Source organism: Lepus europaeus, chromosome 14 (genome assembly GCF_033115175.1).
Source record: "Lepus europaeus isolate LE1 chromosome 14, mLepTim1.pri, whole genome shotgun sequence".
In the NCBI taxonomy this organism is placed as follows: domain Eukaryota; kingdom Metazoa; phylum Chordata; class Mammalia; order Lagomorpha; family Leporidae; genus Lepus; species Lepus europaeus.
In genome coordinates this window covers 67,532,424-67,549,832 of record NC_084840.1, presented here as the reverse complement: position 1 = coordinate 67,549,832, position 17,409 = coordinate 67,532,424, and the positions used below count along the sequence as shown (strand labels likewise).

General features: G+C 44.2%; 1 protein-coding gene across 3 annotated transcripts in view; it reads left to right on the top strand.

The window, feature by feature from the left end:
- PRPF18 (pre-mRNA processing factor 18) overlaps window positions 1–17,409 on the top strand; it is a 108,855-nt gene that overhangs the window by 56,114 nt on the left and 35,332 nt on the right. The window contains exon 10 of one of the 3 annotated variants that reach the window (XM_062210867.1): window positions 8,673–9,192. The exons of the other annotated variants lie outside the window; for them this stretch is intronic. Within the exon in view, the coding sequence (XP_062066851.1) occupies window positions 8,673–8,753 (81 nt within the window). The 3' untranslated portion in view covers window positions 8,754–9,192. Of the gene's footprint in view, window positions 1–8,672; window positions 9,193–17,409 lie in introns of those variants that run through there. 3 annotated transcript variants of the gene reach the window in all.

Genomic DNA, 17,409 nt, shown 5'->3' with positions numbered 1-17,409 from the left:
TCTTTTGGTCATGTTTACTAGGGGTTCTATGAGCTTCCCATACTAGTACTCGGATGTCTCTGTCCTTCTCCAGACCTGGGAAGTTCTCTGCTAGTATCTCACTAAAAAGGCCTTCTAATCCTTTCTGTCTCTCCATGCCTTCAGGAACTCCTAGAACTTGAATGTTGGATTTTTTAATAGTATGCTGTAGATTCCCAACAATATTTTTTAGATTTCTAATTTCCTCCTCTTTTCTTTGGTTTGACTGTATACTTTCCTGTGCTGTGTTTTCTAAGTCCAGTATTCTCTCTTCTGCTTCACTGACTCTGTTTTTAAAGCTCTCTAATGTGTTTGTCATTTGATCTACTGAATTCTTCATTTCATTTTGATTTCTCTTCAATATCTCACTTTCATGTTCTACTAAATTCCTCGTTTCATTTTGATTCCTCCTTAAGATTTCATTTTCATGAGATTTTCTGTCCTGTCCTGTATGGATTTCTGTAGTTCATGCATTTGTTTTTGAAAACTTCTAAATGTTCTTATGATAAATTTATTTTCTTCTATCTCATCATCTTCATAATCTTGTTTTGGAGTGTCATGTTCATTTGGGAGCATCATAATGTCTTCCTTGTTCTTGTTTCCTCGGTTTCTGCTTTTGTTGTTTAGCATTGTGGAGATATTCTTTGGTTTCTTGTTTTTTTTCCTCGCTGTGGTGGCTTTTCTCGTTATACTTTGACTAGATTAAGTGGACTGTCTGCTTTTGGTGAATCTCTAGAGGCTTGTGGTGGGTGTGGCCAGAGAGCTCTGTTCAGTTTTTCAGGGTTAAGTGTGTGCCAGAGGTGACACACCCAGGTATGGCGTGGTAAATCTCTCTCTCTTTATTCAGAAGGGAAATAATTCTGCTCAGCTGAGCTCTTCTTCTTGATGGCAATCAGTGCCATCAGTGATGGCAGTCAGTGCTAGTCCCAGTGGGTATAATATTCATCTGTTCTGTCCCAAGGACCATACTAAGGATCTGTGTAGTCCTCAGTGTAAGCTCAGATTCCCCTGCAATGTCTCTCACCGCGTAGCCAAAGCTGCCCAAATTTGTGGGGTCTCCTACCAAGACTACTCACGTCTCAGCCACACCGTGAATTCTCCCACACACCCTCAGGTGTTTTTTTTTTTTTTTCCTTTTTTCACAGTCCCGGTTCATAAGCTCCACACATTCACTAGGTCTTAATCTCCTGTTATTTCTCCCCACCAGAGTCAGGTTTTTCTGGTTGGCTGAGGGCGGGTGCAGCCCTGATCTGGCACAGCTGTTATGTATGTCCAAAATGGCGCCTGCTCTATTGTCTTGTGAGCCTTTGTAAGGTGAGTGGAGAGAGAGAATCGTGTCTGTACCGGTCCGTCAGTGAGCTCCCTCCCTATTCTACCATCTTGGAGCTCTCTCCCTAAAATAAATCTTAAAAAATTTCAGGAAAAGAATTATAGTACAAGGAACAGAAAAGGAGGCTTCAGTTAAAAATTATAATATCCTTAGATGAGATTGTAGCCATGAAAGAAGAACACTAAATTACCAAAAATGGTCAGTATCAAAATGAGCCCTTAAAAAGTAAATATTGCAGCATTAAAAAAAAAAATGTATTTTATTTATTTGAAAGAGTTACAGGGAGGCAGAGAGAGAGAGAGAGGTCTTCCATCCACTGGTTCACTCTCCAGAATGGCTGCAGTGAGGGGAGCTGCACCAATCTGAAGCTAGGAGCCAGGAGCTTCTTCTGAGTCTCCCACGCAGGGGGCAGAGGCCCAAGGACTTGGGCCATCTTCTACTGCTTTCTCAGGCCACAGCAGAGAGCTGGATTGGAAGGGGAGCAGCTGGGACTAAAACCAGCACCCATATGGGATGGTAGTGCCACAGGCAGAGGCTTAGCCACAGTGCTGGCTCCTAATATTTCTCTGTTTTACAGGCAGGTAAACTGAGGCAGCAAAAAATAAGTTTCCAGTTCCCACAGCTAGTTAAGTGGTGGATTTGAACCTGGGTGGTCTTTAAATGTGCTAAATTTCTCTGCTTCTACTTAAAGATAGTGGTGGAATGAGAAGGCCATGCCAAGATGGCTGCTGGCAATGGAGCCTGCCTGGCAACAGGCTGTGAATGGTTAGAGCATAGACCGTGCCTTGACCAGACTGGCTGCCTTGGCTATGTAAGCTGCTGTACCAACTGAAATAAATGAGTCTGTAGACTGCTCGCCTCTGGCCTGCTTTCACCTGACTCCCGGGTTCTGTGTGGTGACTCCATGCCTCTTGCCCCCACCACGCTCCTCCTCAGAATGAATCTACTTCAACATCACAGCTGCTAGACACCATCCCACCCACATGTTTGCCATTAATGTCGAAGTGGATGCAAAACTCAGGCCCTGGATTCCAACACCTGTAAAAAGGCTTCTGTTAACCTAGGGCCAAGGATATGCTTGTGTCTTTCCAAAGAATGAGGGACAGCCCATTTGGGTACCAGCCAGAAACATCAAGCCTGCAACTGACAGCCAACCAGAACCAGCTGAACAAGACTGAGAGTCCACCTTGTTAGCGGACGCCCCTGTCCTATCATCTTACCCTGAGGAACTGCTTATAGCCACATCCACTATTGCTTTATACCCCACTTAGCTCTGGTCAGCCACTCAAACGGCCCACAGCCTGTGTGCGGTCATGCCATTCCCGATTAACATTGTTCCTCATTCCTACCCCCATCTGAGCAAGCACTCCTGTGGTCTCCCATTTTCAGCACTGGTTAGTCAACGACGGGTAAGATCCCCTGGGGGACAACCTAAGACAGGCACAGCTGCGTAGGGAGACCACATGGAAATGGGGTCAACAATGGTATGGCCAAGAATCATGCCTCCCATTGCTCAAAAATAAACGAAAAGTGGGAAATGTGGAGTGAGAAGGCCATGCCAAGATGACCACTGGCAACAGGCTGTGATTGCATGGCTTTGGAAACTGCCTGGCAACAGGCTGTGATTGGTGAGGGCTTAGACTGCCCCTTGACCGGATTGGCTGCCTTGGCTCTATAAGCTGCTGTACCAACTGAAATAAATGAGTCTGCAAGCTACTCGCCTCTAGCCTGCTTTCACCAGACTCCGCGCCTCTTGCCCCCACCATGCTCCTCCTCTCAGAAGGAATCCACCTCAACAGAAGATGTCTTCTGCCTACTGAGGGAAGCAGACAGAAAGGATTGGGGAAAGAAGGCCTAGTACAGAGCAAGGCAGAAGGAGTTTCCAGGTTGAGGGTGAAAGGGTGCACTGTAATGTGGTAGTATAGGTAGGTCTAGAATTCAAGTGGTCCAGATTAAGAAGACAAAGGGCTCCAGGAAGGAAAAACAAAACAAAAACAAACAAACAAACAAAAAAACAAAAAAAACCCAACTGTGTTACTTGATATATTTGGTCATATTGAGAGAGTACTCTCATTGTTAGAGGATGAATTAGAAAAGCAAAAAAATAAAAGGTTGGGGGAAATCTATGAAAGGAGAGGTCACAGTATACTCTGTAGCTCTGCTTTGAATAATTTTTGGTAGCCATTGTGAAGTAAACCCTGTATACTGATTTCACTAAGAATTGTGGTTCTGTGTAGATGGAAAAAGGTGTTTTAGGAAGAGGAATGGGAAGAGGCTGCTATTATGTGAGATAAGAACTGTGTGATTGTTTTTCTTAACGTACACACAAAATCCAGAATTATCTTTGACTTTTCTCTTTCTGTCACAGTCCAGAGCCCATATCTTTTCTTTTGGCAAACCTTGATGGTTCTGTATTTAAAGTGGATCTGGAACCTTATCCCTTCTCACTACCTTTGCTGCTGCCTGCTAGCTCAGCTACCAGCCCTCTCATCTGGATTCTTGTGGTGTCTTCCTCTGGTCCCAGAGCTTCTGCCTTTATCAGCAGGGCACCTGGACTGATTCAGTTCAGATAGGATCAGATCATGTTGCAGGCTTGCTCAGGGCCCTCCAGTGGCTTTCTGGTTAACAGATCAGAACATGAGTCCTGCCAATCAGTCTGCACACTACCTCTTATTTTCTCCACAGAACTTTACACCATCATTTAACAAATATTTTGTGTTTTACAAAATAATTTTGTTTATTTGTCTTTTATTTTTAGTGAGGATTTATTTTTCTGGTTTGTTCCGCGCTGTATTCTAGGAGTCTGGAGCAGTACTTGACATAGTAGACACTGAATAAGTATTTGTTAAGTAAATGTATTGCTTTTGTAAAAGTAAAATGTCAATTAAAAATACTAGCTTTTAAGCTATTTGTAATAAGCTGAGCTAGGCAATTCAAAGCATATACAAGCAATTTGAAACATAAGTCCTAAGGGGTATAAATTGAGATTTGCCCGCATTTGGAACATAACTTTGCACTGTCTTCAGATTATGCACCCTTAAACATCTGTGCTATGGATTATCGATCTTTATTGCAAACATTGATTGTAATGTTCTAGACAACTATTTGTGAATGTACTTTTCCAGTTTCCAACCTTCTGACAGCTGACGTTCCAGCCACACTATACTAGTATGCATTTTAAATCATACAGTCTACTCAGTGAGCGTAAATAAGCGTCACAGATGTCTTTTTATAAAGAATAGACACCCAAAATTTCAGTGCTTCACAGTGTAGGGAGAATTACCTTCAACAGCCTCACCATCAGTTTGCCTTCTTTGAAGGGCTTCAGAATGTTCATGGAAGTGTGGAACTGAAAGATAATGTGGGTTTTCCATGAACTTTTTTTTTTTTTAAAGTTCTTTATTTTTTTTTTATTATTTTTTTTTTTTGACAGGCAGAGTGGACAGTGAGAGAGAGAGACAGAGAGAAAGGTCTTCCTTTTGCCGTTGGTTCACCCTCCAATGGCCGCCGCAGTAGCGCGCTGCGGCCGGCGCACCGCACTGTTCCGATGGCAGGAGCCAGGTGCTTCTCCTGGTCTCCCATGGGGTGCAGGACCCAAGGACTTGGGCCATCCTCCACTGCACTCCCTAGCCACAGCAGAGAGCTGGCCTGGAAGAGGGGCAACCGGGACAGGATCGGTGCCCCAACCGGGACTAGAACCCGGTGTGCTGGCGCCGCAAGGCGGAGGATTAGCCTGTTGAGCCACGGCGCCGGCCGGTTTTCCATGAACTTTTTAAAGCCCCTTTGTATTTGCCCATAACAGTTCTGACTATATTGTACTGCTGCCAAAAACGAGTTGTACATATTTCCTCAGGGTGTTCTCTTTCTTATCTTTTCCTCTTTTTTTTCCCCTATTCCTCCAGGGAACTTAAGGTTCCAAATTAATTATTTGTGAATATATGTCCATGGAGACAGATCACAAGAGTGTATGTACATGATTAGAATTCATAGCAGGAGAAGCTGTTCTATATGAAGGAATGGTCTTTGTCATGGAGCAAAGATCTGAATAGCACAGGGAATTAAATAAAAAATGGGGAACAAAGCAAATTATATGCTTTCCTTGTGTTGCCTGCAGAGACTGTCAGTCTTAGAAATCAACTGGAAGATCACGTTGTTCCACACTACTAATTCTTGAATGGTATAACATGGAGAATCTTTGAATCCACAAAGGGCTCTAAGGAATAGATTTCAAGGCCATGTTTCAGTTTAAAGATTTTATTTTCATTTATTTGAGAGGTAGAGTTACCGAGAGAGGGAAAGATAGAAAGAAAGGTTTTTCATCTACTGGTTAACTTCCTAAATGGTTTCAGTAGCCAGAAATAGGCCAATCTGAAGCCAGGAACCAGGAACCTCTCCGTGTCTCCCACGTGGGCACAGAGGCCCAAGCACTTGGGCCGTCTTCCACTGCTTTCCCAGCCCATAGCAGAGAGCTGAGTCGGAAGAGGAGCAGCTGGGACTAGAACTGGTGCCCATATGGATGCTAGCACCACAAATGTAGGTTTAGCCCAGTATGCCAGGTTCAAGTCTGGGCTGCTCCACTTCTGGTCCAGCTCCATGCTAATGTGCCTAAGAAAGCAGCAGAAGATGGTCTAAGTCCTTGAGCCCCTGCCACCTACATGGTAGACCCGAAAGCAGCTCCTGGTTCTTGGTTTCAGCCTGGCCCAGCCCCAGCTGTTGCGGCCATTTGTGGATGAATGAACCAGTGAATGGAACATCTCTCTTTCCTCCTTTCAGTAACTCTGCCTTTCAAATAAATAAATAAATTTTTTAAAAAAAGCAGTGATAGGGGCCAGAACTGTGGTATAGTGTGGGTAAAGCTGCCGTCTGCAGTGTCGACATCCTATATGGGTGCCGGTTCGAGTCCCAGCTGCTCCACATCAAATCCAGCTCTCTGCTTTGGCCTGGGAAAGCAGTGGAAGATGGCCCAAGTCCTTGGGCCCCTGCACCCATGTGGGAGACCCAGGAGAAGCTCCTAGCTTCGGATCACTGCAGCTCGAGCTGTTGTGACCAATTGGGGAGTGAACCAGCCAACTGAAGACCTCTCTCTCTCTCCCTGCCACTGCCTCTCTGTAACTCTGACTTTCAAATAAATAAATATTTTCTTTTTTTAAAGCAGTGATAGTTCTTGTCATTAGTTTTTTAGAAACCACTATAAAGTTATACAGTGGAGAAGAACTGGCCAGTTTGCAGACAAAATAGAAAACACATCTTGAAATCAATAGGAATTAGCTGTTTGTATTATAGTTATTGAAAAAGAACCAAAACCCATGAAAACAGCTGCCCACGGTAAAATAAAGACAGAGCAATAATCGTTTCCGCTGAATTCTGCAGGATTGGTTGGAAAATTGGTTTGGGATATTGTACTCCTAATGCTGTTAAATGAAAGTGTATTATATTTAGTGCATACAAAAGAATGCATGAAATGTAAGTTAATGGGGGCTGGTGCTGTGGTGCAGTAGGTTAATCCTCTGCTTGCGGTGCTGGCATCCGATATGGGTGCCAGTTCTAGTCCCGGCTGTTCCTCTTCCTACCCAGCTCTCTGCTATACCTGGGAAAGCAGTAGAAGATGGCTCAAGTGCTTGGGCCCCTGCACCCATGTGGGAGACCGGAAGAATTTCCTGGCTTCGATTCAGCACAGCTCCGGCTGTCGCAGCCATTTGGGGAGTGAACCAGTGGAAGGAAGACCTTTCTTTCTGTCTCTCCCTCTCACTGTCTAACTCTCTCTCTCAAGTAAATAAATTAATATAAAATAAAAATCTAAAAAAAGATGTAAGTTATGAAGTAAAATGATTAATACCAAAAAGCCTTATTTTCAGTTTAATAACCAGAACTTTCTGAAAACCAATTGGTCTGTATCTTCCATTAACCTGAAATTATTTGTGATTTCCTTGCTTGTTCATAAGTAATTCTACCATATTATGTGTGCATATCTAAGCAATGCATTCTTCTTGTTTTTGGATTTTATTAAAATGGTATTCTGGTATATGCAGTCATTGACCACTTTTTACATTCAACTTTTTTTAAAAAAAAATATTTATTTATTTGAAAGGCTGTATTGCAGGGAGAGAAAGAGAGAAAGCGCGAGAGTGAGAGTGTGTTTCCACCTGCTCATTCACTCCCCAACTGGCTGCAGTGGCTGTGGCTGAGCCAGGCCAAAGCTGGAAGCCTGGAACTCAATCTGGGTCTCCCATGTGATTGCATGGGAGCAAGGGTCCAAGGACTTGGGCCATCTTTGTTGCTTTCCCAGGTGCATTATCAGGGAGCTGGATCAGAAATGGAGCAGCTAGAACTCAAACCAATGCCTATATGGGATGTCAGTGTTGCAGTGGTGGCTTAACCTGCTGCACCACTGTGTGGGCCCTCCCTCCAACCCCATATTTTTTTAAGGGTAAAGCAAGGAATATTGGGCTGAAATTTGGAAACTTCAAATTTTTTTAAATTTTTAAATATTTAAATTTTTTTTGCAAGGCAGAGTTAGAGAGAGAGCTTCCATCTGTTGATTCACACCCCAAATGGCTGCAACGATCAGTGTGGGGCTAATCTGAACCAGGAGTGTTATCCAGGTCTCCCACATGGGTGCAGGGGCCCAAGCACTTGGGCCATCGTCTGCTGCTTTCCCAGGCATATTAGCAAGGAGCTGGATTGGAAGTGGAGCAACCGGGACTTTAACCAGTGCCCTTATTTAGTGCCAGTACTTCACGTGGCAGCTTTACCCACTATGCCATGGCTTTGCCACTCCGCCCCCCCAACATTGTTTCTAAGATTCATGTACATCAGCCTTTTTCAGCCAGAGATCCTCATCTAGACCTCAGAACACAGAATTATTTGAATGGCTGTTTTCTCAGTTCTTGCAAGGAAGATACGTAAGTAACACCCTAGCTTGTAGATGCATAGGAGAGAATTTACCTCAGCACTTGCGTGGATATCTTATAGTGGGCAGTTAGAGCTTAATTTTCTATTGGAACTTAATTGGAAAAGGCTAAATTGTTACATGTAGCTGTAGTTAATTCATTTTTGTGCTGTAAAGTATTCTTTGTGAGCATGCTAAAGCTTACTGTTACATTCTTTTCCAGTTGTTTTTTTTGTTTGGTTATTATGAATAATGCTGTGATAAATGTTCTCTTGTGCAAGCAAATCAACATTTTTCTAGGTAAACGTTTGAGAGGAATTGCTAGGAACTGTTGCATTGTAATAAAGACATTGGCAAAATGGAGTGATCAAGGAATGGCAATTAGGAATAGTTCAACCATGTCATAACCAACTTGTATTTTCTTTATTTTCTTAGGGGTTGAAGAGGTTAATGACCATTTGCCAGAAACACTTTCCTACAGATCCTTCAAAATGTGTAGAGTACAATGCACTATGAGATTTGTGTACAGTGTGTAAATAACAATGAGAAACTGAAGGGCTGCAGGGTACAGCCTTCTGGAATTACTGCCAGGAATGAAGGAAGAAGAAAACCCGAGTTTCCAGTCTCTGGTTTCTGTCTGATACAACTCTTGATTGGTTTTAAGAACTGTGTTGGCTTTCCTGTCACATCTGACTGCAAGCTAATTTCTGTGTCTTGCACTTTTCCCCCAAAATTTAAATGTGTAAACAGTAACAGTATGGAGTTATAAATGACCTTTTTCCAGTAAACTTGATAGTTGCAGTTAGATGATTAAAAAGAAATGTTTAAGGATGGACTTGTTTCTGTAAAATATAATTTGCACATTGTCTTTTGTCTAACATTTATAGAAGATATTTTTATATATTTCAACAATTTGGAACCACGAAATGAAACTTTATAGTCTTTAAATCTTTCTGAACTTTTACAGTCTTGCAATAGAATTTGAATGTGTTATTACTGTTCATTCAGGTGTTATTTTTCTTGCATTTCAAAGTTTTTATCTCTTAAGGAGTATAAATTTTAGTATTTGTCATCTCTCAGGATGGAATTGACAGGAAGTAGAACTTTGAAAAACAAAGGTGGTATATATAACACCCACATAGGTTCAAAACAATAATCCCAGTGCATAAGGATTCAGAGTAGGAAAATGGAAGATGGGGTGATGCTGGTAGACCTGCAGCAGCTTTGTTCTGGTTATGCCTGTGAAACAGGAAGAAGGTTCTGTTTCTGACCCACTGTGTGAAGCAACATATTCTGGCTCTGGTCAGCCACAAAGTGAGGATTTAAGTGCAGTATATGGATCATTGTGACTAGTCAGTACACCTTTGAGATGAGAGGACTCCACTAATGTAGTAACTTGGGTAGACAGGATGTTACTTCACTGGCTGGAATTCTTGTGTCATATAGTGGGAAGCATGGGGTCCCCCACGTCAGAAATTTCCTACTTCAAATTTAGCTGCACACCTGTTAACTATGTGACTGGGCAAGTGATTCAGTCTTCCTGAGCCTCAGCTCCCTTATTTTACAGTTATCATAATAGTAGGGTGAACATTGTGGCCCAGCAGGATAAGCCATCATTTGGAACATTCGTATCATATCAGAGTTGCTGATTCTAGTCCTGGATACTCCCTTGCCAATCCTGCTTTCTGCTAATGTGCATTCTGGGAGGCAGCAGATGAAGCTCAAGTACTTGAGTCCCTGCCATCCATGTGGGAGACCTGGATGGAATTCTTGGTTTCTGGCTTTGGCTTGGCATAGCCCTGACTGTCATGGGTTGTTTGGGGAGTGAGCCAGCAGACAGAAGATCTCTCCCGTTTTCTCTTCCTTCCTTCTCCCTCTCTCTGATCTCTGTGTCTGTTATTCTACTCTTTAAATAAATAAGCATTAAGAAATATCTCTCAGAAAAGAATATTACATACCCCAAAGTGTTATTGTTGTGTCTAAGTAAAATATTCTTAGCACACTGCCTGGCAAGTGGTAAGACCTTTGTAAATATTAGTTGTTGTACCAGTGTTGTTATTAGTGTAGCCCAAGTGCCTCTCAAGAACCTATCATTGGGACAGTTCAGTCACATCATGATGATGATGACAGTTCAGTCACATGATGATGATGATGATGATGATGATGATGATGTTGAGGATGTTGATGCACTTAGCAGCTATAACAATAATAGGAACACTGATTAAGTGCTTACTGTGTCTGGGCTTGATGGCTGCTTTTGGTTAGGTATGAGTTTAGAAGGGTAGAGGGATATGTTGGGAGCTAGTGGCTTCTGGGAAGGAACTTACTCTGGCCCTTTTTGACAAAGATTGAAAGCCAGTTTGGCCACTTGCAGCCCGTGACTGTGGGTACACAGGATCATTTTTGTAGGTTATTTGCCTGGGGGTGACTGAGCCTGCCATCATGACTCAGGCTTCCTCACCCTCCAGACAGACTCAACTTTGGAAACCTTTTCTTAGACTTAAGTTATGAGTTAGCACTTAGGGGGGCTTATTTGTACAAACAGGAGACTTTCATAGGCTGCATTAACAGTTTTGACTTGGCAGTCTTGTTGCAAGAAAGTAGTTTATAAGGATTGCTGAATAAGTACTCTGAAAGTTAGGTTGTTTTTTTTTTTTTTTTCACTCAGAATCAGGTCACAGTTTGGTAGTCAGTGAATTTTCATGTTGTCTTCCCTTCTACTGTTAATATTCCACATAAAGAAGAAACTATAATGTGTGACATGAGTACTTCCTAGAGTTGATCAGTGGGAAGAGATGGATTGAAAGAAAAAAGTAACATACTCTTCAGGACTGTGACTGTCAACTATTTTGGGTGCAGGTGAAGGGAGACAAGTCTAGAGATGTGGATCCCTCATAGAAAAGTTTTCCACTTCCCCATAATGAAAAGATCTGCAGGGGTGGGCATTTGGTACAGGGGTTAAGACACCACTTAGGGAGCCCACATCCTGTACCAGAGTGCCTCGGTTTGAGTCGTGGCTCCACTCCCAATTCTTGCTTCCTGCGAATGTGCACTGTGGGAGGAAGCAGGTAATGGCTTAAGTAGTTGGGTCCCTGCCCCTCACATGGGAGATCTGGACTGAGTTCCTGGCTCTTAACTTCAGCCTGGCCCAGGTGAATTGTTTCAGGCATTTTAGGAGTGAGCCAGCAGATTGGAGATGTGTCTCTGTCTCTCAAATTAAAGAAAAATAGTGATTTGCATTTTCCAAATGTTGAAAGTTGTTCAGTAGACACTATGTTTGTTTCTAGCTGTTTATCAATCAGTAAAGACATACCTTAAAATCAGTCACAGCCCTAAAGTATGTATGTTCCTCCCTCTCCTCCCTACTCCCCATATTCTTATCTACAAGAGTTGTGGGTTTTTTGGATTCAAATTTAGTAAAACATTGGTTTTCCCTCACAAGTTAATACGTATGCTCCTTGACTTAATGGAGGCACATCCCAGTAAATGTGTGGAAACTTGAAAATAGTCAGAAACGCATTTAGCACACCTAACCTATCAAAATAGCTTGCCCTAACCTTGCTCAGAACACTTACACTTGCCCACAGTTGGGCAGAAGCATTTAAAAACAAGGCCTGTTTTTCAATAAGGTGTTGAATAGCTCATCTGTCTGTTGAATACTGTGGAGTATGGGATTGGTCATTTCCCCTCATGGCTATGGAGTGACTCAGTTGTGTTTGCCGCTACTGTCCAACATCACAGGAGAAGATTGTTACATTGCTAGTATAGGAGAAGATCTAAATTTAAATTGAGGCTATGATTGTTGCTTTTGTACCATCATAAAATAAAAATAAAAATCTCACCAAGTTGGGGACTATCTCTACTGCATTTCCTAGGAGTGTCATTGCAACTTTAAAACAACATTTTTCAGCATTACAACACAGAGCCTTTGGCAGTCTGGAAGTCAGGGCTGTGGTTTCAGTCTTTGGGGAAAATTGGGAAAACAAAGCTGAGGCCCAAGGAGACTAACACCTGGGGAATGACAGCAGAGAATCCAGATATTCTAGGAAGAAGGGAGAGGCCCCGAGTCCATAGTGTGGCAGGCAGCTATCTCTGGCACGGCTTGGTGATTTGCTGTGACTCTGAATGCTCAGTGAGAATTCAGAGGACTGCGAAACAGGATTGATAGTAGTATGATTTCTTTTTTGTTGTTTTGTTTTGCTTTTGACAGGCAGAGTGGACAGTGAGAGAGAGAGAGAGAAAGGTCTTCCTTTGCCGTTGGTTCACCCTCCAATGGCCGCCGCGGCCGGCATGCTGCAGCTGGCACACCGTGCTGATCCGAAGGCAGGAGCCAGATGCTTCTCCTGGTCTCCCATGGGGTGCAGGGCCAGAGCACTTGGGCCATCCTCCACTGCACTCCCTGGCCACAGCAGAGAGCTGGCCTGGAAGAGGGGCAACCAGGACAGAATCCGGCGCCCCGACTGGGACTAGAACCTGGTGTGCCGGCGCCATAAGGCGGAGGATTAGCCTATTGAGCCGCGGCGCTGACAGTAGTATGATTTCTTAATGTGGATCTCTTCCTGCTGGTGGCTCCCTGACTGACTCTGGCACTTTCAAGCCCACTAGGGTTTGATCTCAGTAAATAATTTAGAAATGCAGTTGTCACCGGCGCCGTGGCTCACTAGGCTAATCCTCCGCCTTGCGGCGCCGGCACACCGGGTTCTAGTCCCGGTCGGGGCACCGATCCTGTCCCGGTTGCCCCTCTTCCAGGCCAGCTCTCTGCTGTGGCCAGGGAGTGCAGTGGAGGATGGCCCAAGTACTTGGGCCCTGCACCCCATGGGAGACCAGGAGAAGCACCTGGCTCCTGCCATCGGATCAGCGCGGTGCACCGGCCGCAGCGCGCCTACCGCGGCGGCCATTGGAGGGTGAACCAACGGCAAAAGGAAGACCTTTCTCTCTGTCTCTCTCTCACTGTCCACTCTGCCTGTCAAAAAAAAAAAAAAATTAAAAAAAAAAAAGAAATGCAGTTGTCTTTTTCTGCAATTTATTCTGGTCATAAACAGCTTGAAAGAGATCAAGAAAAAGTGTTTTCAGAATCTTCAATAGATTTGAATTCGGGAATTCATATCACTGGCTCCTTTTCAGCCGCACCATACTCCCCGCTTCTGCTACTTAACATAGCAGGTTTGGCCGGCGCCGTGGCTTAACAGGCTAATCCTCCGCCTTGCAGCGCCGGCACACCAGGTTCTAGTCCTGGTTGGGGCGCCGGATTCTATCCCGGTTGCCCTTCTTCCAGGCCAGCTCTCTGCTATGGCCCGGGAAGGCAGTGGAGGATGGCCCAAGTGCTTGGGCCCTGCACCCGCATGGGAGACCAGGAGAAGCACCTGGCTCCTGGCTTCGGATCAGCGCGATGTGCCAGCTGCAGCAGCCATTGGAGGGTGAACCAACGGCAAAGGAAGACCTTTCTCTCCGTGTCTCTCTCTCTCTCTCACTATCCACTCTGCCTGTCAAAAAACAAAACAAAACAAAAAAAAACATAGCAGGCTAATAGCACTGACTGGGACAGTTTCCATGAATGGAAGTGTTAGGTCAAGATGTAACTGTTTCCTTTGTCTGAATGTCTTTTAGAGTGCACTCCCTCCCCAAGTATATACTCCCATGCAGCTGCTGAAAGAATAACTTGATCCCCTAGAAATGTATGGGCTCACACAGAGAGTGGAGCTGGAAGCACTTTCTCACAGCATATTGATGTAAGAGTTTCCAGCTGGCCGGAGTGCCAGAGCCAGCGGCTGTCCTGAGAGGGTCGCTATGGGAATGCTGTTACAGCAACTGGTTTTCAGCAGACTGCAGCTCTGTTGGCTGAATTACAACCTCACACTAGTACTTGAGTGGTTAACAGTAACTTTAAAGTCTTTGGAAATTCTAAAATAAGTTTTGGTGATGTGGAATAGCTAGGGGAGTGCTGGGGGCCTAGCAGCGGCAACCGTGAGCCAAGCCCATTCGAGATTCTGGAACCATGCTTCTTGCATTTACCAGAACAGTTTATTACAAAAGCTTTGATTATTTATTTTCCCCATTATAAACTCTGGGGTACTTTAGCTGGGCTTAAGCTTATCCTTGTGTTGCTGATTATGGTTACTCTGTTTAAAGTAGGCCACTTCCTTTTGTTTAGTATCTTCCCTGTACTTAAGCATCAGTTTTGAAATAACTGTTAGCCTTCTCAACTTTTTCTCACAGTATTCAAGCATAAAACACACCTGCTATGAAGTTGCATCTGCTCTTTGTATAGAGTTGTTGATGTCAGATCTACTGAAGTCATTTCCATAGCCTGCCCTCCTTGCCTTTCTGAGCTCTGTTTACAACTTGGTCAAATCTGTTGCTCTTGGCCCTCAGACTTCTCTTTCTTTTTTCCCTCCTTTTCATCTCCTCTCCCCCTCCTTGCCTCCCTTTTCTTTTTTTCTGTTCTGTTCTGTTCTGTTCTTCTCTTCATTCTTTCCACCACCCCTCCTTCCTTCCTTTCTTTTTTTCTTCTTCCTTTGTTTTTTCTTTCCTTTCTTCTTTATTTTTCTTCTCTCTGTCTCTGTCTCTCTGTCTCTTTCCTTCCTTCCCTTCCTTCCACTTACTGGTTCACTCCCCAAATGCTGGCAACAGGTAGAATTGGGATAACCCAAAGCTGGGAGCCTGGAACTCAATCTGAGTCTCCCACATGGGTGTCAGAGACCCAAGGGAGCTCTCACTTGTTGCCTTACGGGGTACACATAAGCAGGAAGTTGGATCAGAATTGGAGAAGCCGGGACTTGAACCAGGCACTTTCATATGGGATGCGGGTTTCCCAAGTGGCATCTTAACTACAGCACCAAACACCCATCCAATTGCTCTTCCTTTAAGACTTAGGAATCATGACTCAGGAGTGTTGCAGTCTGCGACTGGCTTAGAGTTTCCATTGTCCTGTGAAGTACAGGAGTTAACACTGACTTCTGAAGATCACAGCAAACAAACTGCATGGAGATACAGTATGATATACACACATATATAATTGAAATGAAAGCACTTTCCATACAATATGTGAAGCGTACCTGAATTTTCTGTTGTGTTTCTTTAGAAAATATGCAGGCTGCAGGCTTTTGGCTTAGTGGTTAAGACACCATGGACTACATTGGAGTGCCTGGATTCAATTCCTGGCTCCAGCTTCTGACTCTTCTTCCAACTGATGTAGATGCTGGGAGGTGTGGTGACGGCTCAAGTAATTGTGTTCTGCCATTCAAGAGGGAGTCCTGGTTTGAGTTGCTGGTTCATGGCTTTGGCCCTGGCCATTGTAGGTACTGAGAAGTGAACAAGTGGTTGTGAGATCTTTCTTTCTCCTCCTGCCTCTCAAATAAATACATAAAAATTAAAGTCTTTAAAAAATTGTTGGCGGTGACCCTTTAAGTTGGTTTACAAGTGATTAATGCACGTGACCAGCAGTTTGAAAACTTGATGAAAAGAAATTATCGGGGGACAGGCCCAACAGCAGGGATTGGAAGGCTGCTTGGTTTCCTGTATCCCATATCGGAGTGCTTGGGATCTATTCTGCCTCAACTGACAATCCAGCTTCCTGTTAGTGTTTCTGGGGGCAACAGATGATGGCCTATGTGCTTAAGTTCTTGCCACCCACATGAGAGATGGAGATGGAGTTCCTGACTCCTGGCTTTGGCCTGTTGTGGTCATTTGGGGGTTGAACCAGCAGATGAGAGTTCTCTCTCTCCCAATCTCTTTGTTATCATGTGTTTCAAATAAATATTTTTTATTTCTCTTAATGGTATTATCAGTGCAGTTAAGGAATGTTTGGTGAATTCAGGGCAGAAAGATTCTCCCTCTTTTGTTTATTAAAGAGATTACACTCAGATTTAGCAAATTGTAAAGCCTTAAGTACTTCATATGCTAAGTGCTTCCAAAGCAGTAATTCTTAAGTCTAAAATGAGAAGGTAGGTCTGCCCGTAAAAATGAAGACAAGCAACATGTAAACCTTCTGTAAGGAAAGCGGCAGCATGGATAGGTGACTACCTTAGGCTTACTATAAATTGTTGGGCAAAGTAAATTACACAAGATTAAAAAATAAATGGGAGGGCTGGTGCTGTGGCATAGCAGATAAAGCCACTACCTGTGGTGCCAGGATCCCATATGGGCACCAGTTACAGTCCCAGCTGCTGTACTTCTGACCCAGCTCCCTGCTAATGAACCTGGGAAAGCAGCAGAAGATGTGTGTGGGCCCTGCACCCATGTGGGAGAGCCAGAAGAAGCTCCTGGCTTCGAATCGGCCCAGCTCCAGCCATTGCTGCCATTGGATAGATTTCACTCTTTGATGTTCTCTCTCTGCTTTTCAAAAAAAAATAATTTTCTTTTTTAATGGGAGGCCCATTGAAATAGAGAGTTAAGGCAATGATAGGTGCAAACAAGATCAGTATTTTACATCAAGAACCTGTTGATGGCCAGCGCCGTGGCTCAACAGGCTAATCCTCCGCCCTGCGGCGCTGGCACACCAGGTTCTAGTCCCGGTTGGGGCGCCGGATTCTGTCCCGGTTGCCCCTCTCCCAGGCCAGCTCTCTGCTATGGCCCGGGAGTGCAGTGGAGGATGGCCCAAGTGCTTGGGCCCTGCACCCCATGGGAGACCAGGATAAGTACCTGGCTCCTGCCTTCAGATCAGCACGGTGTGCCGGCCGCAGTGCGCTGGCTACGGCGGCCATTGGAGGGTGAACCAATGGCAAAGGAAGACCTTTCTCTCTCTCTCTCTCACTGTCCACTCTGCCTGTCCAAAAAAAAAAAAAAAAACCTGTTGAGAGAAAGGTGGTTTGTTGAGTCCTTTGAAAATTAGTTTCCAAGATATGGGTAGTCCTAAATAACCTTTTCTTTTTAGCAATGTATTTATTTTTACTTATTTGAAAGAAAGAGAGATCTCCAATCTGCTGGTTCACTCCCCAAATGCCTATAAGAACCAGGGCTGGGCCAGGCCGAAGCCAGGAGTCTGGATCTCAATCCAGGTCTCCCGTATGGATGGCAGGGGCCCAAGTACTTGAACCATCATCTGCTACCTCCCAGAGTGTGCATTAACAAGAAGCTGGGACTGGAATCCAGGCACTCCGGGGAGGGTGTGGGCATCCCAAGGAGGATTTTAACTACTGTGCCCAATGCTCACTCCAGCTTACATTTTTTTTAA